A 23286-nucleotide genomic window follows, 5' to 3' on the forward strand; every position below is an offset into this window, starting at 1 on the left:
GGGGTGTATATATTTTATAAAAAAAAAAACTTTTACAAAAAAACTTATACAATTATTCTTTGACTGCATTTGAACCACTGGTAATTATATGAGGAAAAAATATATATAATTTTTATTAAGTGTTTAATTAGATTTCAGATTTTTTACGAGGCTGCCTTATAGTTAGATGATGACATACAACCTTGCCCATAAAAACAGCATGAATGGATTTTTAAAATGTATGGAATCATATGACAAAGTTTAGTCAGGACATTACTGATGTAAAAAACAGCACCATCACTATTTAAAAAAAGTCATTTTTTATCAAATCAAGACAGGCCCATTTCCAGTAGCTGTCACTCCACCTTAAGCAATATCTTATCTTGCATAACTTGCTCTCTCTTTCGTTTATCTCATCTTATTTTATTATAGTCAGATATTGGATATTTAAACAAATTCTAAAATCCATATTAATTAGCATTTTTATATCTGAAGTGCACAAAATAAATGCATCACATACACTTCTGTTGTCCATTCATTTTGTTTTTTCTCTGTGTTATAAAATATGTATACTCAATCCAGCAGTAATATCTCAAATGCTTTTATTTCTAGGTTAGTTTGTCTCTGCCTGTTGTGTAATATGATCAAACAGTGTTTCTCCACTGGTTTTCATGCAGTAAGTGCCTTTAATATAGACTCATTCATTAGTGATTTTTTTTTTTTTTTTCTGTTTTGGATAAAGAGCAGGTTCAGTAAAGCTAGACTTAAAAATCATAAAATTATTAAACTCAGTGGGGACACAGCTTTTCAAACACAGAATGATTGTGCTGTTCACACAGCCAACACTAATTTCCCACCAGCAAAGTGTGTTCAACAAATACACCAACATTAGGAGGGAGGTGGAGAGTTAGAGATTTCTGTAAAAGGGACAAAAAGTACAGAACTTCACCATTAAATTCAGGGGTGTTTCACCAAACTATTATATATCTCAGGTGTTTAGTGACCTGGCATGTAAATCCATTACAATTGGATGCAAAAGACCCAGGTAATGTCAAATTTCAAGACAACTAGAAAACAATAAAATAGAATATATTCAGAAATTTTGGATGTTTAATTTTCACATATCAGAGAGATGACGCAACAAATATAGAGCAGGACTAATTACTTCCACACTGAAAGTTCTACACATGAACTACAAATAAGCTACACAAAAACAACACATACATATTTTATCAGGCTCCTTTTGAGTCTAAATGCATAACATCATTTCAGTTCAACAAAATGACAAAAGCCAAATCATCTTGTTCATGTGTTGTACTTGCTATAGTTTACTTTCTATGTTGTGTCTATGTCAAATAGCAATGTCAAATGTAAATCTACCAGAGCTGAAGAAGTAATCCAAAGTATTTAGAATGCGTTACTGACCTTGAGTAATCTAATGGAATACATTACAAATTACATTTTACAGCATGTATTCTGTAATCTGTAGTGGAATACATTTCAAAAGTAACCCTCCCAACCCTGTGTACATGCATATGAGAAACTGATAATTCACAACTGTAACACAGAAAAGTGACGTAATACAGTCATTTGTAGGAATATAGCGCTCACTTATATTGTAATAAACAAAAAACATATATCCTAGTATAGCAAAGTTTTATAGATATAAAATAATCACAATTTTTGTAAGCAACAATTTTTTTTACATTATTTCAGGAGAGCAAGTATGAGGAATTCTAAAGAGGTGTGGACATATCTCCAAAAAATGGATGAGGTACAGTTGTTGGAATGAGGTCCTGGGTCACTAAATACCAGAGGTATGCATTAAAGGGTTAAAGGTGAAATGCAATATTTTTGTAATGTTAATTCAAATACTTTCTCATATTCTAGTTCAGTATGCAGAGCCAACTTTATTTAGGTAATACATAGGTTGATTAACTCGAAAATTGTAAACATTGTGGGACTGTGACAGTGGCACTATCACAAAATGGCTCTGTTTCTTTGAGCATCCCAACCAGCCCAACATAACAACACTGGCTCAACCAATGGTGTCAGTATGCGGCGAGACTGTCTGTTTTCTGACAAATGGTAGACAGAGGAAGAGTTGGGGAAGCCTGTTTGAAAACAATCAGTATTTTTGCAAGTCCGTTTGTTGATACTAGAAGTGCAGAAATGAAACACTTCAGCTTTAGCATACATTTAGTCTCACTTATATCCCATAAGATTTTACATAATGTCTCAGTTTAATATTGCTGAGCTGGAGAGGAACAGTGAAGAAGGTGTCTGGAATGACATCTCAGCATTCTGCTTATAAGATCGGCCCAGAGTTCAACTTCAGGTTAAACCCCAGGTAACTCTGTCTGACCAGAGGCTGTTCTTTTTTAATTGTAGGTAAACACTGAAATTGAACATGCCTTGATGCCTCCTAGTACCTCCATATATTGTATAATATGCATTTTTCATAAGGTGCACCAAGTGGACTACAGCTTTTACAATACAGACCCAGAGGTTGCAGTTTCCCCCTTACAAGAAAATGTTTGACATTTTTTTTGGAAAAGTTTAAAAATGATTCGAAATGTTGGCATGTGGTGACATTTCCTGGCCACTGATAGAACGTCCCCTGTCCATGGTGCTGAATTAGAAAAGCAAGACCACAGATTTACACAAACCACATTAATTTACTTGATATCATTAACTAAAATTACCCAGAATGTTACCATGTTATTCTGGTACCTAGTACCTAGAGGTACCATTTAACTTTTAAATGCACCCCTCGGTTCTTTAGAGACCCGGGACCTCATTCCAACCCCTGTACCTCATCCATTTTTTTAAGTTACATAATAAAATGTATAAAATATATATATATATATATATATATATATATATTTTCCATGTAGTCTCACAATTCATTTGAGATCTTAAAAGCTGCATGCTCCACTGTCAGGGACACAAAGGAGTAAAAGGAGAAGCCGGAGAGCCTGGTAAACAAGGACATAAGGTAAGAACATGATATTGTTTACAAAAAGTCTGATACTGTACAATCACACTGATAGAAGAGGAACCAGAACCCTCAGAGTGTGTGTGTGTGTGTTTGGGTGGTTTACAAGGACATTTTTTAGGTTACAAACTGGTAATTACAAGGGTATTATGCAATAAATGTGGTTTATGAGGACATTTCTAGTGTCCCCATAATTCAAATCGCTTAAATAACAAACTAAACTATGTTTTTTTAATGTAAAATGCAGAATGTTTTTTGTGAGGGTTATGTTTGGGGTAGGTATCGGGGATATAATCTATAGTTCGTACAGTATAAAAATCACTATGTCTACGGAGAGTCCTCATAAGGATAGCTGCACCAACGTGTGTGTGGGTGGTTGTATTTGTGTTTGAGGCATGTGCAGAGTGAATAATAAATAAAAATAAATTGAGCAATATACGTAGTCTGTTGTAATGAAATAATGTCACTTTGAGACATCTTTCTGAGACTCTGACCTTTCAGGGACAATTACAGAGCATCATTTATAATAAGGCACTGATAGTCTGACTGAAAAGTTTTAAAACACTGTCTATTAAATCTCAGTATAAGAATTACACTCCACTGGTGCATGACAAATGATGAGGGATTTGAGTTCAGCCAGAGTAAAACCATCTTCTCCGAATGGTGACAAGGGCTCTGTTCCAAAACCTAGTGAGCTACCTCACAGTTTATTGCGTACAAAGACCTTCTAAGACAGCATCTTACAGAAACAATCTACAAATCCAGAACCTCATCCATATAGAGCCAAAATCTCTATACAGAGACCAAAGTTATTAAAAGTTACTCCTCCCAGGGCTTTCAAGCAAGATCAACCAAACTCAGCACAGACCTTCAGACTGTTCTGACTTACTATACTATGTCTTTCCTAACTGATCTGACTTTTCTGAAATTTCCTCTTGCATCATCTACCATAGCAACTCATCAATTCTGAGCATTTGTAATATCTCAGGCAGAGGATGACGGACAGTGTTTGTGGGTGTGTAGATGTTTTACATTAAATAACAGTTTTTTCTATTTTTTAGGGTGTGGAGGGAGATCAGGGGGGCCCTGGAGAGGTTGGATCAAGGTTCATCTGTACGTCCAATCAATGTGTATTTCACCTGCCTAATCTAAATTATTTCAATATAATCTAAATGTACTTAATCCAGTGGCTATATATTTATCTTCTGTCTGAAAGCCTTTTTTCTATGTTGTGCTCTCAGGGTCCACAGGGAATTCGAGGTGCCACTGGAATTATGGGCTCTAAAGGAGAAATGGTCAGATGATAATTGATTAAAGACCCCATGAAACTGTTTGATGAACACATTTTTTTCTTCCTTTGTTGACATATTTACTATTTAAATAGGAGGTGGGGATACAATATATCTAATATATCTATCAATATATCTAGTTTTTTTTTATTTATTTTATTTATTTATTTTTTTATTGCCACTTTGTCCTTATTTTTACAGCCCTTGCTATTGCTAATTGGTTGCAGTTAATATTAAGGATTGGGGACAGTCTCACTTTTGAATGCATGTGTACAAGATGAGTCACCAATATTTTGGTTCCATTAAGAAAAAAGACTGTATATTTTTATAAATATTATTTATAAAATTACTTAAAAGGTTTTGTCAACTCTTAGGAGTGAACTAGCATATATAAATTAACTTAAAGATAATAGACATGGACAGAAAGACAAACAAAATAATTATTATTTAGGAACAAAAATGAAAAGCTAATCGTTCAAAAATAACTTAAATTCAAAATCATAGCACAGAATTTTTTTTTTTTTTTTGCCATTATATGAATATTATTATCATTATTATTTATAGGGGCCTCGAGATGTTGATGGTGACCTGGGACCTCAGGGTGTTGCATGGGCCATGTTAAGTTCTCTAAAAACTTCCTGTGCTGTTTCTTGAAAAGAAAACTAAGTAATCGGGAGGGTAGAGTACAGTGATGTAGCCAATTTATATGTATAGGTTATTATTAGGAAGCAACGATGGATGGAGGCAAATTGGCCAGGACAATGGGGTTACACCCTTACTCTTTCAAATGATTTTAAATGACCACTGAGAGTCAGGACCTCGGCTTAATGTTTCATCCAAAAGATACTGTACTACCTTTTTACAGTAAAGCGTCCCGTCACTATACTGGAGCATTAGGACTAACACAGGCCACGGGGTGAGACTCACTAGTGCAGATCTGATTTGTGTGTCTCCTTTTTTCAGGGGGATCGAAGCCAGAGGGGCATGATGGAAGAAACTGGCCCTAAAGTTGAACAGGTATATGTAAGATCATCATCATCTGCATCATCGTAAAAGTAAAAAACTAAATGAAAAATTAAATATGTGTTAATTAAAAGTGCAATTAAAGGTTTTTTCCTTATTAAAAATGTTTTACTCAGAAAGAAATGAATAGTAATTCTGAAAAAATATATGTGAAATACTCACAAGCACTCACATGAGCTGAAGACTCCGGTTGTATCAGTAACCTTATAAAAGCGGTAGCCCTCACGGGGGCTGCCATGTTAGGATCACATGACCAACCAAATACTACTCACATGATCTCAGAAATCGCTCTGCTATTGGACACTTTCACTCATGGATTCAGTTGATCATGGCTGACTGTAAATAATGAATTTCAACAATGGCATCGGTTACTGAAAATGATTGCGTTTGTATGATGCTGCATTCACAACACTAGGTGTCAGTGCAAGTCCAAGATGATATATATAAAAAAAAAAGACTGAGTGCACCTTTAAATTAACCTTTAAGACATGGGTATAACAAGCTATTCCTCACAGTCTTGTTTTCATTCACATTAAAATCAAAAATGGTGCTACTGTGAAAAAGGTCTATTGGTCCTGGAGCAGCATTTTTATCAACAAATCTGATTTTAGGATTTGGGTTAGGGCTGGGGATCTACAACGTTTCCATCTGACTATAAAGGTATGTTTAGTTAGGGTTATGGATAGGATTAGGACTATGATTGTTTGACTGTTTCTGTTTTTAATAAAAAATAATCTCTTTCTGCAGGGACCTCAAGAGCAGAGAGGCATCACCGGTCTTCCAGGCCCAAACAGAGATAGCGTATATATTGTTACTTTTTGTTATGGATTCAAGCATTTGTTACTTGACAAATCTTCTGTATATGTCCAAACAGCACTGTTGATTTGTGTCTCTTTCCAGGGTTTGCCAGGTGTGGATGGACATAAGGGAATCGCTGGCATGCCAGGCACTAAGGGAGAAACCGCAGAAATGGACTGTCATCTCTTAAGCATGGCCATGTAAAAAGTGTGATAGTAGTAATAACTGAAATTTGGTTCTTTTACAGGGAAGCACTGAAAAGACTGAAACCCCAGGGGAGATTGGCCTTCAAGGACTTCCTGTATGTTTTTATGTGGAAAAATAAAAAATCCAAAATCATTAAATCTATTAATCATCATGATGACTGTGAACTGTGAAGAAGTCAAAAACAAACAATTCAACATAAGCTTCATTCTAGAGTGGAGTAACCACTCTGGTGTAGCAGGTTAGGAAATCACATGGGGCCCTCTCATAACATATTTGCATCTGCAAGTGACACTGATAAATGATTTAGGAAACCTAAGAAAATGTCTAACTTTACTACTCTACACTCATACTTTTATATTCTTAACTACTAAGTATGTATAGCCGTCTCATGCACTATGCATCTCACCCACAGTGGCCTCTTTAAAAAACGTCTTACTCTAAAATTACAAATTACAGTGCTGTGATTTTCTATTTATTTTAATTGTATTGAATTGAATTCATAATTTAATTGATTGAAAGCCCCAATTTAAATGTAATTTCATTCTTGTTGGGGGGTCCTAAAGAAAAAGAAAGTGCATATATATACTAACTAGACCTGGAACAACAGTATGTTCTATATTATCCTTGTCAGACATGCATGGTTATAATTTGAACTTTTGTTGCAATTTCTTGATCATTTTGTCTTCTTTAAAGCTATAAAGCTCACTATATATATTATATATATTTGAAAGCATTGCATCTGACTCATAACATGGCAGGGCAAGATTACATACCACTTTTAAAAGTATCAAACACTCGTATGATGTGAGCACTTCATGATTTATTAACGTCATCATTAATTTTGATTTGGTTGAAATCTCCCTCTAGGATTTTACTTTGAACTTACAGAGCAAAGAGAGGGTATTTCAGTTCCTTCTTGTTTTCATATTTATCGAACCTCTCATGTTTGTAGGGTTTACCAGGAAGCCCAGGGGCAAAAGGTGCATCTGGAGAAAAGGTAAGAGATGTTGCTGAATTTATCGTTGCTAGTTGCAAAGTCATCAGATTTTTAACACGTTGAACTGACAAGGAATTTATCAGCTCAATGAGGCAAAAAAATGCAGATATTATTTTAATATACCCTCACGTTGTTCCACACCCATATGCTGTAACCGCCCCTACCCCACTGGAACTAATAAGGGGGATTTTTGAAGAATCTTCAGTAATCTTTTCCATATTACAGAAGCTTCAGTTATTATATATCTGCTCCAAAAAGGATAAAAGAACAATGAATGACGTCAAACCTGGTGTGCTGCAACAATGCATCCGGCAGTTGGACCGGAAATCTGTTTGAAAATGGTTATTGATTTTGCAGTTCCATTTGGTGCCATAGTGGCTCCATAATTACACACTGCAGCTTTAAAAAACTATGTCACAATGCCATGCACAGTTCTAAATCTCCCTTTGTGTCATTATGATCAATTTATGAAATACACACTCTGATTACAGGGTAATGCTGGACAACCAGGCCTCATTGGCACTATGGGATCTATAGGCATACAGGTAGGTTGTTGGTGAATTGACCAATAACCTTTCATTAAAGTGCGCAGGAGCATGTTATCTGACTATAAATGTCTTTGTTCAGGGTGAGCGAGGACAACGAGGAGAGCTTGGGCCCGCTGGGCCTATTGGACAACCGGTGAGTTCCTAATGAAGCATGTCTTGCAGCTAAGTCAGGTAGTCAGGTTGGATGTTTCAAAATGTACTAATAAACGTATGTCATTCACATGTTGATTCTATCTTTGTGCTTAGGGAGACAGAGAAGAGCAGGGGCCACCTGGACCAATGGGAAAACCAGGAGCTAGATTAAGTGATTAATGTATGTAACGATAAGATTGGCCCATAAGAGAAAGCACCTGCCATACATAATGTAAAAATAGGTTTAAAACCTTTACCTGTAAAGAGTTGTTTTGAGCAAGCAATGGTGCCCCCAGAGGAAGATTTGATTGCTTAAAAAGGTTGCTGTTCAAGCTTTTCTCAGATGATTTTTTTTCTTTCTTAATAATCCTTAGAAGAAATACAAATATGCTGTAAACTGCTTTGTTAGGTACCCTAAATGTACTTCATGTGTTATAACTAGAATTTCAATTTCATTGCTGTCTAGGTGAAACAATTTAGATATTATAGAGATCTTATTTATGACTTTTCATTCAAAGTCAAAGGGAGCTCCAAGTTTAAGATATTCCATTACCCAACGTTCAAAGGGAAAACAAGTCATTTTGACTAAATGCACTAAATCTCAACTTCTTTAACTGTATTTAGAGATTTTGGTGCGCTGTGAATTCTATAACTTTCCTCTAATAGCCTTTTCTGGGAATTCATGACTTTATACTATGTAGACAGCCAGCAGTCTCCCTCTTGAGAGTCAAGTTGAATGGGATCTAAGCTCAGTGTTTTCACAGTAAAGAGTAAACAGTCCAAGGAATGTCTCACAGCATTATCTTCTCAAAGAGCCCTCCTTGGCATTCCCATGAGCACACACACACATACACACGCACTCACAAGCATATTGTCTTATTGCATGCATGTATCCACATAGACACAAATGGGCTTTTATCACACTTTAGATTTTTAAGCGTCATACTTCAACCTATGAAAAAAAAAATAAAAAAAGAAAAGAAATAAAAAAGATAAAACATATTTAACCCTGTTCACACTTTACCCTGGGTTTGTAATTATTACTATTGGTACCAATTAGTACCAAGTTTATTTATTTATGTAATGTAGAGTCAAATGTTGTTTATTGTCCCAACATTATTGTTTACATCATTACGAACATCTAACAATAGAGTTGCCAATATTAACAATAACGTTTATTACAAACAACATTAATTATTTCCTTTATACATTTATTTTTATGTTGTCTTATGCAAGTTTTTTTTTTTTTTTGGATATTTAGATTTTTGTGTGTAACTTTGGTTTGTTTGATAAATTCATGTTCTACTCATTGTATGTTTAAGCATGTTAATTGACTTGGCTTTTCCAAACAATAATAAAATAATTTAAGTGAAAAAAAAACAAAAAGAAACAAACAACAAAAAAGATGTCTTTAACATAATTGTTCCAATTTCACAGTATTACTCTTAAAGGTTATAAACTGTAAAGGTTATCCCTTATGGTTGAATGATAAACAAAAGCTTTACGAAAACGTTGAATATCTAATTAATCCTGCAAATTTAGGTTTTGAGATTCTACACTGAACATTTTTACAAACCCTAGGGTAAGGTTCGTATTTGCATATTTATGAGGTTTCTTTGCATTTGCTTTGTTTGCATGCAGTGAGCATGCAACCTGCTTTAAAAACTGTTTATAATAATGTAAGCATACTGTATATAGTAAAACTTCTCCATATTGCCATGTACATATGCTCTAGTTGTCTGAAGTCTTCTGAACCTTACGGCAAAAACGTACACTCCAGTTAACAATGCATTTGCTGTTGATGTTTGACATTTTGAACCTCTTCCCTCAGAAGCTGAAACTAGACTGTGCATGAACGTTTCTGAAGCTGCACAAAGTGTTTGAATATTTAATGAGGTACGCACTGAAGCAGTTCGATTGGTTGGTTAATGGTTTTTGAGTTTGACTTAAGAATTCTGCAGTCTTTCCTATTGAATGACTTATGAATTTCTCCTTTTCCCTGTTAGGAGATGTTGCACAGAGGAAGGAAGAGAAAATGGGATTTTCTGATTGCACATCACCTAATATTGTCTACACGGGGGTGCTAAAGGAGACTTGGGTTTGCCTGGGCTTCCTGGAAAACCAGGCATGCCAGGTGAAAAAGGGGAGAGGGTTAGAATGTCTATCAAGCTTCTCTGAAAAGTTTGAAGCGCTTGTTGTTACAATCACTTAAAATATCTCTAAATTATCTCTTCAAATAGCTCCCCACACTGTTACAGAACAAAAGCAGACAAATCATGTTTTATAGTTCATGTTTAGTTCTTTGATGATTCATTCTAAGACTTCTATATTTCTGAGACTAAAGCTGTGTCCCAAACGACACACTATGCACTTACAAAATATACTATGCACTCAGCCATGTAGTGTATACATTTTCAAAGTGTAGTATCGTCCCAAATGGAACACTAACACTAATGTTTTTGTACTACACGGAACAGCTGATGGAAGTAATGTTTCAAACCCAAGTGTTGTGTTGCTGCTAGTTTTAGCGCACTATCCATCCTCAGTTCAACACATATCTCAATAATATACATATTCACACAGCATGGTATGACGGTAGAGTGTTTAACTCATTTTAATAAGGTGCTGTCTTCACAGAAGTTTCACTAGATGTTAATTGTTTTGCCAGATCAACATCACTGACAGTAACTTTGCCCCTTCCACTATGTAGAGTGCACGAAGTGTCCAACATTTCACACTCCTTTTTGACGGTTGAAAAAGTACATCATTCGGGTACTCGAAGTACACTTCTTTTTGTTGCATTTTCAGTGTAAACATATTACTCACACTACTTACACTTAAAAATGAAGTAAAATAGTGCAGAAGAATACGGTTTGGAACACACTTAAAATGTACATGAATAGATATGCTACAACAATATCACTACTATAAAAGTGATTGACACCAAGGGCTCTTCAAAAACCGATAAATTCTTTATATTTAGTGTAGTTTTCTTTTTGCTAAATAATATCCTATATTGAGGGACCAATTTTCTCTTTATCTATTTCGATTCTATTTTCTATTTATATTTGCCCCCACTTAAGATTTAAAGCTTAAAAAGATTTGAAAGCACAAAAAGGCTTTTGAAAATAATATTTTCCCTTTTAGACTACTAGCTGATTTCATTAATACAATTTACAAATTCAACATCTGTGGGTTGATTTGCATTAAAATAATCAAATTGTGTGTGTACATTAATACGTCATGTTATTAATAAATATTTGCTGTAATTAACTGTTCAAGCACATGTTATCCTTTAATATACATATTCATTTGAATGTACTGTATTATTGCACAGGGTGAAGCAGGTGAACTGGGACCAAAGGGAGAACAGGTGAGAGACTACTTCACATTATCGTCAAAAACTGCACTGAAGAACAGTGCTGAATTCACAAATACACAAGATATATTTAAAATGATAGCAGACAAAAATATGAGAGGCTATTTATGTTAGAGATAACACTGTTTATGAGAGTATACTGTACAGGATACAGTAACAGTGTGTATCCAGACAGCTTAATAAACCAATAAACCACAATTAATTTGATTAAAAAGTTATTTTATATTACAAAAAAATTTAACACAGTGAGGGGGTGTTGTTAGACATCACACAAAGCCGGCTGCCTAAAAGAACCCTTAAATGTGGAAAACCACTGTAAAGCACAACCTTGAGAAGCTTATTGTTTTTTTTTTAATACAATTATGGTTACTGCTATATGTTAACAACAATATTCAATTAATAATTATTTATTATATTACATAATTATATTATGCTGAAGTGTGTAATTTCTGTGCCACCGAACGTAACTGCAAAAATAAAAATCCTTTTCGAATACCCCACCCCAAATCTGCTGTTGCTTAGACAACAGATAGACACACCCACATCTCACACCATTGGTTGAGTGATGTTTTTTATAGCACCACAGAGATACAGTGTTTACAGTTTTGGTGAGAATTTACATAGAAATGGTTGTCTTTGCATATATAGCTGGGATATTACAAAGTATTTTTACATTTAAAAGTTCCAAAAATGGATAGTTCTGACGTTATTTTCTGATTGAATGAGTCCTGATTAATAGTCGATGTAAAATTCAGTAAAACTAAATATGAATAAATTGAACTATTAATTGAACCTTGGTGTCTTTTATTATATTGCTGTTGCTGCTATTACCGTGATTTTATCAAGAGAAAGGGGCATGCTTTGTCACTATGCAAAACGGCGAGCCGAAAACCCCCTTAACTGCGGTAAAATCACTGTAACACAAGACAGGCTTATTGCTTTATTTTACAACTGCTTTGAACGTGGCTCATCCAGTCAAGACTGTAGTGCCGAAACGGTCCATTTTATAATGGACATTTTACAAAAACATAATTTGTAAAATTCTATTAAATGATCTCCTTCATGGTCGTTGAGTTATTGTAGGGATATCAAGGCACAGAGAGAACACCAGGAGACAAGGGAGATGTTGTAAGTAGCATTGTAATATTGAGGTGAAATTTACAAGTATGCATTTAGTATGCTAATGTAAAATACACACCAGTATTGTAGTATTATACATGCAGAACAATTGAAACGACATGATTTGAATCTAGGAAAATCCAACCTTTGCAATCCTGGACTTCTTCACAGTCATAAATTAGATGTCCCAGGCATCAACATTGCTCAGTAAAGCACCTCAGCACGGCCTCCTGAACTTCCACACAGAGTTAAAGCAGAGTTAAAGGTTTCCAAAAGACCATCGGATTTGCACGACTCGAATGCTAACACATTTCATCTTAATCCAGGAACATTCTACACAAATTCTCAGTACTTGACCGATTTAACCTTCTAAAATGTACAGAATGCATTTAAATCCATGATTTATTCAATACCTAGGCTTGCTAGATAATTCTGACAGTTGCTTTGAACTTTGGTAACTTGTATAACTGACAAATTAATGATTATAGCCTGATATACCTCGTTAAAATGTGTGTAATGTTTTATCCCTGTGTATAACCAAGGAATTAACCAGTATGATTTGAAACCAGGGATTTTCATGTTTTGTTACCTGCACGCACAAATTTTAATGAAAGAATGTCAAATTTGGTATGCAAACACTCGCTTAGTTACGTGGAGGAAGCTGATGACAACAAATATAATGTCTCTTGTACCATTATCAAGATATAAAAGTTAAATATGCACAGCTCGTCACTCTCTATGGTTCACACACCCATGAGAAGGCCTCGCTTCAAAGCCAACCTCATCATTCATATAGACAATAACTCGACGGAACGAACTTTCGACCAAGAGCCAAGAACCAAGCAACTCAAAGAACGCAAGGAAACACCAAAGACATGCTAGTACATCTCCAATATTGTGCTCAAAATACTGGTGTATTAGTTAAATACCTTGGGTAATCCGATAGCAAATCGATGTAGACTCAGATAAGATTAAATGGTTCTTAAGGCATTGTCAACAGACTCCATAAAGTTCATTTTCACTGTATTGATAATTTATTTCACATTCTGTCACTCTTCTCACCAACCTGTCTCGTGTATATATGTGTTAGATTAGATTTATGTTTAGAATAGTAATAAAGTTTGTCTATGTTCAAAGACGATGTGACTGTGGTATATTTTGATAAATAATCTCATCCCTGTTTCTAAAAGATTTAGCTTCAAAGCTGTACCTAAATACGTGTGATATTATTTTAAATAAGTCATGAGAATAATATCACTCCAATAAGTGAATTAATCATAATTCACTTATTAAAGCTAATTCCTTACAGTAGAAATTGTGAGCGGATACAATGAGACATTGTATTATGATTTTAATGGTGGAGAATTTATTCAGACAAATAATCTAGTTATTTGTCATTTATCTCATTTATAATGGTTTCATTATACATTTCATTACTTAATAATGTACAATAAGGACAGTTTAATTTAGATCATAGCTCACATATTTTAAGACCCTAAATTCCATTATAAATTTAGCATACCAAATACCCTTACATATATTGGTGTTAGAAGACGGGCACGTTAACGGTTCCCGTCTAAATGAATCAATACCAAATATTCTACGGTATTATTAGGTTTTTTTTTTATATTTTAGTGCTTCTCTTACTGTTTCCATATTGCTTAGGGTGACCCTGGCCAAGCTGGAGCTAAAGGTGAAGTAAGTTTTTGATCAACTTTTTTTCTGTATTCTTACTTTTTATTTATACATTTTTGGCAGTGTTATATTCATTCATCAGCTCTGATTTTAGAGAGCTTTGAAGAGTTTTGCTTGGCTCTCTCTCTCTCTCTCTCTCTCTGCTTTTCACAGTTCAGCTCGCTTCTCTAGCCATCAAATATGACTTTGAAATCCAAAATCATTGTAATGATTTACTATAAGAAAGATGCCAGCATTATACCTATTCATGTATTCATGTTCACTGGTGTAAATTCAGGTTGGTAACCAGGGGGAGCCGGATAAGATAGGCCCTAAAAGTGCCCGTGGGCAGCCTGGCATCGAGGGGCCTCCTGGTAGTCCTGGACCAGGTGGCATGCAAGGGAACAGAGGGGCACCCAGACCTCGTGGCACCCAAGGGCCAGCTGTATATTTCAGACCTTTCTAAAAGTAGTTTTTGTGATTATGCTTAATAAAGCATCAACATGTAAGGTCGTGTAAATGAGGTTTAACATTGAGGTTTGAAATTGGTTAAAGCAAAACTCTGTTGACACCTACATTTTTGCCCATTACCATGATTAGATTTGCACGTAATTGCCTTTCTCTGAGTTCTGTCATTTTCACATCAAGACAAAGAATCTTTGAAAAGGTACACTACTTGTCAAAAGTTTGGACACCCACTTATATGAAACATATACATACGTTAGATTCTTCAAAATAGTGCTGTCCAACTCAATTAACTGAAAAGGTTAGCTTATAAAGATATTTATTACTTACATTTTTAATACTATTTATTATAATACATATAATTTATATTAATAGATTTGTATTATGCTATTTATTGTGATATAAAATATAATTTATATCATTATACTAATTATTATTATTATATAATACATTTATTATTTAATATACTATTTAATCTACAAAACTAATTTAAAACATTTAGACAAAATCCTTCAGATCAATAATAGATCATGAGAAATATTTTGGTCAATTGTGTCTAAACTTTTGACTGGTAGTGCAAATTGGAAAAAAAAAAATCATAATAATGGGAAAAATAAGACTGTGATATCCGAAACATACTGCAGCTGCTGGTTTTTAATAAAACTGCATTTCAATAAATAATTAATAACCATAAAACTAAACTTGCAAAAAAAAAAAAAAAAAAGAGACAAAAATAACCATTATGAAGTGTCATCAAGACAATTGTGATTTACTTCTGTGTTCCCAGGGTAAAGATCCAAGCGTTCAAAACATCAGACAAGTCTGCATGCGCATGATGCAAGGAGAGTATGCAAGCCAATATTTCCGAAATAACCCCCTTTTCAATTATTTTCTTTTAAAAGGATAGTTCACCCAAAAATGAAAATTCTCTCATCATTGACCATCATGCCATCCCAGATTTGTTTGACTTTCTTCTGCTGAACTCAAACAAAGATTATAGAAGAATATTTCAGCCCTGTTGGTCCATACAATGCAAGTGAATGGTGGCCAAAACTTTGAAGCTCCAAAAAGCAAATATAGGCAGCATAAAACTAATCTACCAGTCTCCAGTGGTTCAATCCATATCTTCAGAAGCGATATGATAGTTGTGGGCGAGAAACAGATCAATATTAAGTCCTTTTCTTTTTTTTACTATAAATTCCCCTCCCTGTCCAGTAGATGGCGATATGCATGAAGAATGCAAAGAATGTGAAAGTGGAGATTTATAGTAAAAAAGGACTTAAATATCGATCTTCTTGCTATTGAAGATATGGATTCTTATGGTCATATGGATCACTTTTATGCTAACATTTTTTATACTCAATCATTTGCATATCTGAGATATTCTTGTAATAATATATTTGATTGTGTTCAGCAGAAGACAGAAAGCCACATACATCTGGGATAGAATGAGGGTGAGTAAATGATGAGAGAATATTCATTTTTGGTTGAACTGTCCCTTTAATGCATGCAGAGCCTCACTTGAATATTGACTTCAGAACCTCTTTTCAGGCAAGAGAACAGATAACCACTGACCACAGAAGGAATATCAGAGTTAGATAAAGGAAGGCAAAAATTGAGTTTTGTTTGAAAGATTCTATTTGATTCCACTCTGATCCACAGAAACACTTTACTGAAGTTTGCAATCAGTTCTGACTCACTCGCTTCCTCTCTTCCTCCTTTTGCTTGCACGCCACTGATTCCCTTATAACTTTTTAATTTACATTTTACTGAAAAATTCATTTTCATTTCAGCTGATATGCACTTTATCCGCTCATAGTGATGAGTTTTTTCTTCCCCCTGACCAAACCCCAGCCAAGCATCCTGCTGCATACATTTTTAGTAAGTTTTCCGACTGGCACTTTAAAATTCACTGTACCACAGCCCCTGCTCAATGGCTCACGGCCTGGGTTTTGATTTTGCACGTCATGAATAATCAGTCTTCCCTTTTATCCTTCTCCCAATTGAAAAGGAAGTTGTAAAAAAAGGCAGAAATGCTCTCCTTTTATGCTCAGTTTCCCAACGCAAATTGGAAATGGAGAGGAGATAGCACCATTCAAAGGGTGAATGAGGACAAATGAAAGCAGTGAGCTTTTATAACGTTCTGCAACAAAGATTTGATTGAATACCGAAAAGGATTAAGCAAATTATTCCTGATTCACAAAAAAATATCAGCGTTATAACAAAATAAAATTAGTCTAGGCTCACACACTTTGGAATCCCACTGCAAAAAAAGCTTACTCTATCATATATTGTTTTCCAAAATATAAAGCAATTTACAGTACAGAAATTGGAAACGTGACCTAAACGTACAGTCTCAGAAACTTTAGCACCTTGTGTTTAGTTTCAGTGTCTGAGGGAAACATATATATATATATATATATATATATATATAATCAAACAGTGATGGCAAACTTGTTATCTGGAGCGATAAAGATATTCTTTTTTTTTATATATGTTGTTTTTGTTTGTTTGTTTGTTTCAAAAGAATTAAAGGCACCTAAAATTTAAATTCTGTCATCATTTACTCACTCTGTTATTTCATACCTGAATTAATTTCTGCCTTATGTTGAACAAAAAAGGAGATTTTAGCCAGAATGTTTAGCCTCAGTCACCATTTGCTTTCATTGCACCTTCCCCCCCCCCACCTTCAACATAAGAAAGTAAGTCATATGGGTTTGGAACAACATGAGATTGGGTAAATAACTACAGAATTTTCATTTACCCTTTAAGACAACCAGAGTAAATTTATTTGATGACATTTTCACAATCATCTTTTTTCACTAGAATGCTTTACACAAATATAATGTTAACACAGGGTTTACACAGTTGGAAATCTCAAAACATGTCTACCCAGGATTAATTGCCAACCTGGATAAAATAGGAACAGTGTGAAACATGGAACAAGACAGCCCAGGATTACAGTACACCTACAATATATTCATATTTATTTATTTATTTTTATATGTTGTTTTTTTTATGTAAAGGAATTATGGAAAGACAGAGTAGGAAAATGTATCAACCACAAGGAGGTGCACTAACATGATCACAGAGACACAACACACAAATTGCACCGCTGTCAGACTGCAGTGTTCAAAATCAAGGGACAAAATTAAATAAAAATGAGCTGTATTAATGGCAGGGGAGCATTTACACTCATTATTTAGTACATTTGCTCTTTGCTATTTCAGAACAGCTGGCCCAGTTGGCTGCCAGTCTGAGGAAACCAGAGTCTGGTGCGGCCGAACTGCCTGGCAGGCCTGATCCCCCTGGTCCTCCAGGACCTCCAGGTGAAAACAGCTTCCCTGGGCAAGCTGGTGCAAGAGGACTCCCCGGACTCAAAGGGCCTCCAGGCCTCCTGGGTCTCAAAGGGCCAAAAGGTGAGTCTTTATGGGAGTGCCAGTTTGTAGAGCATACTGAGATTTTTCCAAGTAGGATATACTTATTGGTCCTGGAACAACTTTTGTATCAACCAATTGGATTTTAGGGTTAGGGCTAAGGTTGGGGCAATAACAACATTCTAATGAACCAATCATTTTACTTTGGTTTTAGGGGTGTGTTATGGGTTAGGACTACCGGTATGTTTGTTATACAGAAATGTTATTCCAGGACCAACAAAAAAGTTTCTGGCAAAATCATGGTCACCATTTGATGTTACAAGTTTAAAGGAATATTCCAGGTTCAATATAATTTAAGCTCAATCAACAGTGTTTATGGCATAATGTTGATTACCACAAAAATGTATTTAGTCTCATCCCTCACAAGAAAAAAGCAAAAATCGAGGTTATAGTGAGGCATTTACAATGGAAGTGAACTGGGGCCATTTTTTTTTTTTACATTAAAACACTCACGTTTTCAAAAGTATAGCCACAAGACATAAACAATCATGCAAACATGATTTTAGTGTGAAAGACCATTTTAGACCTTTTGTAAAGTTAAAGCCAATTTTACAAAATTGTTGCCATGACGATGTAGTCAACAAACTGTAAAACCCTAAAAAAAACCTTTAAACATGACGATTTATACAACTTTACAGCTCAAATGATACATGAGTTTTAACAGAACAATTTATGTAAGGGCTTTTATCAAATGATAAGCTTCATAGTTCTGTGTTTTAAACCCTCTAAAAATTGGCTCAATTCACTTTCATTGTAGTGCATTACAGTAACCTTGATATTTGCTTTTTTTAAAGAAATGGAGGGAAGAGTCCAAATGAAATTGCGTAATCAACATTTTGCCACAAATGCTGTCGACTGAGCTGAACATGTATTAAACCCGGAATATTCCTTTAAAGACTGACAGTGAGTGTGTATATACTGTATAATATACTGTAGATGGATATACTGTACATGTAGATATACATAGACTCATAACTCACTGTACCCTTTAAAATTTATTCAGAAATTGTCATTTAAAGCCCATAAGGTAAGATAATAAATTATTAGAGTAGTGTATGTAAAGGTACTGTCATGACAGTTTTTCTAGTATTTTTTGTGTGTGTACTCGTTACAGGTGAGATGGGAGACAGAGGGGATATAGGACCTACAGTTCGAGGACCCAAAGGCATGCCAGGACCTCCTGGCTTACCAGGTCATTTCTGACTGTGTGTCATGTTTTGCTTTGTCTTGTTATTAAAAATCACTGCTCTTTACTTCATGACAGCACTTTTCTGCAATTCAGCCTTGTTGTCCAAATGCATAAATGAAAGGGCTGTTAATGAATATTGTCTGGAAACCAATTCAATCTGAAACAACTCAATTTATTTTGAAAATTATGCGGGAGTTATTTTCAGCTCCATTCTGGCAATTGACTTTTGAAAACAACATTAAATTGGTAATAAATGAAGCTGTCAGTCGTCTGATGAATTGGAAGTATATGAAGCCTTCTGTTTTCTTACTATGTATGTCACTGACAGTTACTGTCACTTAAATGAACCTGTCTGTTTAAATAGGATTTTGTATGCAGTCGCTTTCTCAATGGACAGATGAGTGTCAGCATGCTGTTTGCCGGTGTCATAAGTTTCAGGGTCACCCAGAACAACAATATCTTTCAAGTTGTCAAGTAGTTTGTGGGTTATCATCAATGGCTGAAATATATATGAGATAGCAGTAGATGATAAAGGAGCAGTTCACCAGGATAACTTGTAATCAATTACACACCCTCATGTTGTTGTAATCCCATATAACTTTCTTTCTGTGGAACACAAAAAGAATTTCCCTTGTGCCCTTTTCCATACAATGATGTTGGAAGAATGCATTATAAAAGCACCATAAAAACAGTCGTTTTGACTCAATTCCTATATTTCACCTAAATGTAAGTTGTTTCTTGAAAATTGTCCCCTTAACTGTAGCTTTCTTAATATTAATACAGTGTGTGTGTGTGTGTGTGTATATATATATATATATATATATATATATATATATATATATATATATATATATATCTTAATATGTCTAAATCCCCAGATGTGCGATTGTTAAAGAGCAATATCTTACCGCTGGATGGTGCCATTGACCAATCAGAATTGAGGATTCCAGAGAGCTGTGTAAAATATATACTGTATATATATATTCTCAATATATTTAAATATTGTACATCACATGCTGACCTCTTGGCTTAATTCAAAGAATTTTTAGTTTTATTGTTGAAGGAAAGTGAGTAGCCAATATATGTAATTTTTTTTTATATAAGATTATTGATTTTTTATGATGTATTATTTACTTACACCAGAAGCTCTTCCATACCTACATCATATCCTGGTCTGTTGCATTGCCCAAAAGAAAATTTGCACCTTCAAAGCTTAGTTTGACCGCCCCTTTACTCTTCTGTGAAAATGGAACAAAAATATTGATGACTCACTATGCGCCGCACAGATTTTTGTCTTATCAAATGCTCTCTACATTGAGTACATCCCTCCCCCAATACCACCTGCTACAGTTGCAAGCCATGGTTCATGGTTGTGATGTAGCCAAAGCTTATTGGCTTTTTTTTTAAAAAAAGAATTAAAAAAAAAACGTATGCTATGGCCCACCCAAACTTTTGGTTTGAATAGGAAATAATTTTTGACATTTATACACTTAATGCCAAATTGGAAGTTTTGATGGGAATTAAGTGAGACTGAAGATGACTGACCTGTTTTGTCTTACAGGTGAACCAGGAAAACTGGGATATGGTAATGACAGGCATGATGGGGAGCGGGGTCCACCTGGTGTCCCGGGACAGCCTGGCATCCCTGGCTCTCCTGGTCCAGCCGGCCCTCCTGGTTACCGCGATCCTTCAGCCTGTAATCTCAGTGCAGGTGCCGCACATCAGTCTCTTAAAGTCTCTAGCATGAAGGGACCAGGCGGTAACTACAACTGCAATGTTGGAACATCAGTATCGTGTGGATTCAAATAGACTAATTAATAATAATAATAATAATAAACTTTATTTATATAGCACCTTTCATAACATAAAATGCAGCACAAAATGCTTTACAAGAAAAGGTGCCTTGCCATACTTTTTGCAATTTATGAGAGGCACATTTAGCAAGCCAGTTTTAAACGACCCAAGTGACTCTCTGAAGAGCACAATACATTCTCATTGCTTTTGCCAATACATTTACAGTCGTACCACCGCACCATAATGGGTTGACAATGTTTTCTGCCAACTTGTTCTATTTAAGCAACATCTGTAATGCCTAAAACACTTTTCCAACTATTAACTTTTAATTGTTTCAAGACCTTTTCTGGAGACTATCTGTAGGGTAAAAGTTGTGAAAATAGACATACTGCAATGTATTCTGTACATGTATGTAAATGATTTGATTGTGGTTTTGTAAGAAATGTATTCCCCCTGCAGTTAGCTGATTCATATTGTGCCAGTATTATGTGGGGATTTGGGGAAAAGTAATACATTACTCTTTTGTTACAAACACACTAGAGAAAACACAGATATGTAATATCATGGTATTTTAATTTATTTAACACACAGGTAAGTGTTCAGTGAAGATTACATGGAAGTTTGTACAGAGATCCAAGTGAAACACGTTTGAATAAATTTGAAAGTTTTTGTATGAAAACAAAATTAACATAGATCTTAAACATTCTTACAAATGTTTTTAAGAAATGTTCCCTTGTTGAACAGCCCAACTGCTTTAAACTTTTTCCACCCTTACTTTTCAGTTGAAATGACTCATTACACACCAGTACTAATGTTGGAGTCAAATTGCTCTTCAGTGTAGATGCTAATTAAGAGATGCTGGCAAACTGAAGTCTATTTAATTGCTCAGAATCGAGACAAACAAAACTTGTAAGAATTACACAAATTTTAAAATGTTACTAAATTTTAACTTCAATTAAAACTAAAAACTTAAATACTGACTAGAAAATGGTTATGCATAAAGAAGTGAATGTATGGTTACTAAATAAATACATTTAATTTGAATTAAAATGCAATTTCAGCTTATAAAAATACAGTGGCCACAAAAAGCATATTGACATGTGAAAATATGTGAATGTTCTTGCATTAGATAACAAAATATCAAACAAAGTGGCATTTATTTTAAAATGAAAGGTCACACAAGCATCCTATTCAAAGAAAAAAGTTAGGTGGAGCATGTCTAAACACTCAAAATAATACTACTAATAATAATATATTTTAGCTTATTTTAAAGATTTATACATTTCAAATTCATAAAAATCTGAATTATTATATTGATAAAACTTAAACATTTTTATTTGATTAAGGATTACTATTATTTAAGGAATTTATTTATGAAATTGAAATGCATATTTATTTATATTATTTCATTGAGTGTAGTTAATGCAATTAATTACAGGTGAAACTCGAAAAATTAGAATATCGTGCAAAAGTTCATTAATTTCAGTAATTCAACTTAAACGGTGAAACTAATATATTATATAGACTCATTACAAGCAAAGTAAGATATTTGAAGCCTTTATTTGATATAATTTTGATGATTATGGCTTACAGCTTATGAAAACCCCAAATTCAGAATCTCAGAAAATTAGAATATTGTGAAAAGGTTCAGTATTGTAGGCTCAAAGTGTCACACTCTAATCAGCTAAACACCTGCAAAGGGTTCCTGAGCCTTTAAATGGTCTCTCAGTCTGGTTCAGTTGAATTCACAATCATGGGGAAGACTGCTGACCTGACAGTTGTGCAGAAAACCATCATTGACACCCTCCACAAGGAGGGAAAGCCTCAAAAGGTAATTGCAAAAGAAGTTGGATGTTCTCAAAGTGCTGTATCAAAGCACATTAATAGAAAGTTAAGTGGAAGGGAAAAGTGTGGAAGAAAAAGGTGCACAAGCAGCAGGGATGACCGTAGCCTGGAGAGGATTGTCAGGAAAAGGCCATTCAAATGTGTGGGGAGCTTCACATGGAGTGGACTGAGGCTGGAGTTACTGCATCAAGAGCCACCACACACAGACGGGTCCTGGACATGGGCTTCAAATGTCAAACGTCTTACCTGGGCTAAAGAAAAAAAGAACTGGTCTGTTGCTCAGTGGTCCAAAGTCCTCTTTTCTGATGAGAGCAAATTTTGCATCTCATTTGGACACCAAGGTCCCAGAGTCTGGAGGAAGAATGGAGAGGCACACAATCCAAGATGCTTGAAGTCCAGTGTGAAGTTTCCAC

The 23286-nt window shown here is 34.8% G+C and overlaps 1 protein-coding gene across 1 annotated transcript; it reads left to right on the forward strand.

The window, feature by feature from the left end:
- The first annotated feature begins 1705 nt into the window (after positions 1 to 1705).
- LOC127617494 (collagen alpha-1(IX) chain-like) lies at positions 1706 to 21043 on the forward strand. The gene is made up of 22 exons (XM_052089470.1): positions 1706 to 1753; positions 2924 to 2977; positions 4039 to 4107; positions 4219 to 4272; positions 4831 to 4911; positions 5230 to 5283; positions 6037 to 6090; positions 6190 to 6252; positions 6335 to 6388; positions 7247 to 7291; positions 7783 to 7836; positions 7919 to 7972; positions 8086 to 8137; positions 10049 to 10122; positions 11309 to 11344; positions 12434 to 12478; positions 14135 to 14167; positions 14442 to 14588; positions 15396 to 15448; positions 17837 to 18027; positions 19160 to 19237; positions 20796 to 21043. The coding sequence occupies exons 1-22, from the start codon at positions 1706 to 1708 to the stop codon at positions 21041 to 21043; spliced, it is 1641 nt and encodes a 546-aa protein (XP_051945430.1).
- Positions 21044 to 23286: the final 2243 nt, after the last annotated feature.

This window comes from Xyrauchen texanus, chromosome 24 (genome assembly GCF_025860055.1).
Source record: "Xyrauchen texanus isolate HMW12.3.18 chromosome 24, RBS_HiC_50CHRs, whole genome shotgun sequence".
NCBI lineage: Eukaryota > Metazoa > Chordata > Actinopteri > Cypriniformes > Catostomidae > Xyrauchen > Xyrauchen texanus.

What these genes read in the sequence shown, in the direction of transcription:
- LOC127617494 (XM_052089470.1), top strand. Translation starts at nt 1,706, where the DNA reads ATGAGGAATTCTAAAGAGGTGTGGACATATCTCCAAAAAATGGATGAG. An exon ending in TCTGTACGTCCAATCAATGT is followed by an intron (nt 4,108 to 4,218) that starts GTATTTCACCTG and finishes TTGTGCTCTCAG; the next exon opens with GGTCCACAGGGAATTCGAGG. An exon ending in TGGGCTCTAAAGGAGAAATG is followed by an intron (nt 4,273 to 4,830) that starts GTCAGATGATAA and finishes TATTATTTATAG; the next exon opens with GGGCCTCGAGATGTTGATGG.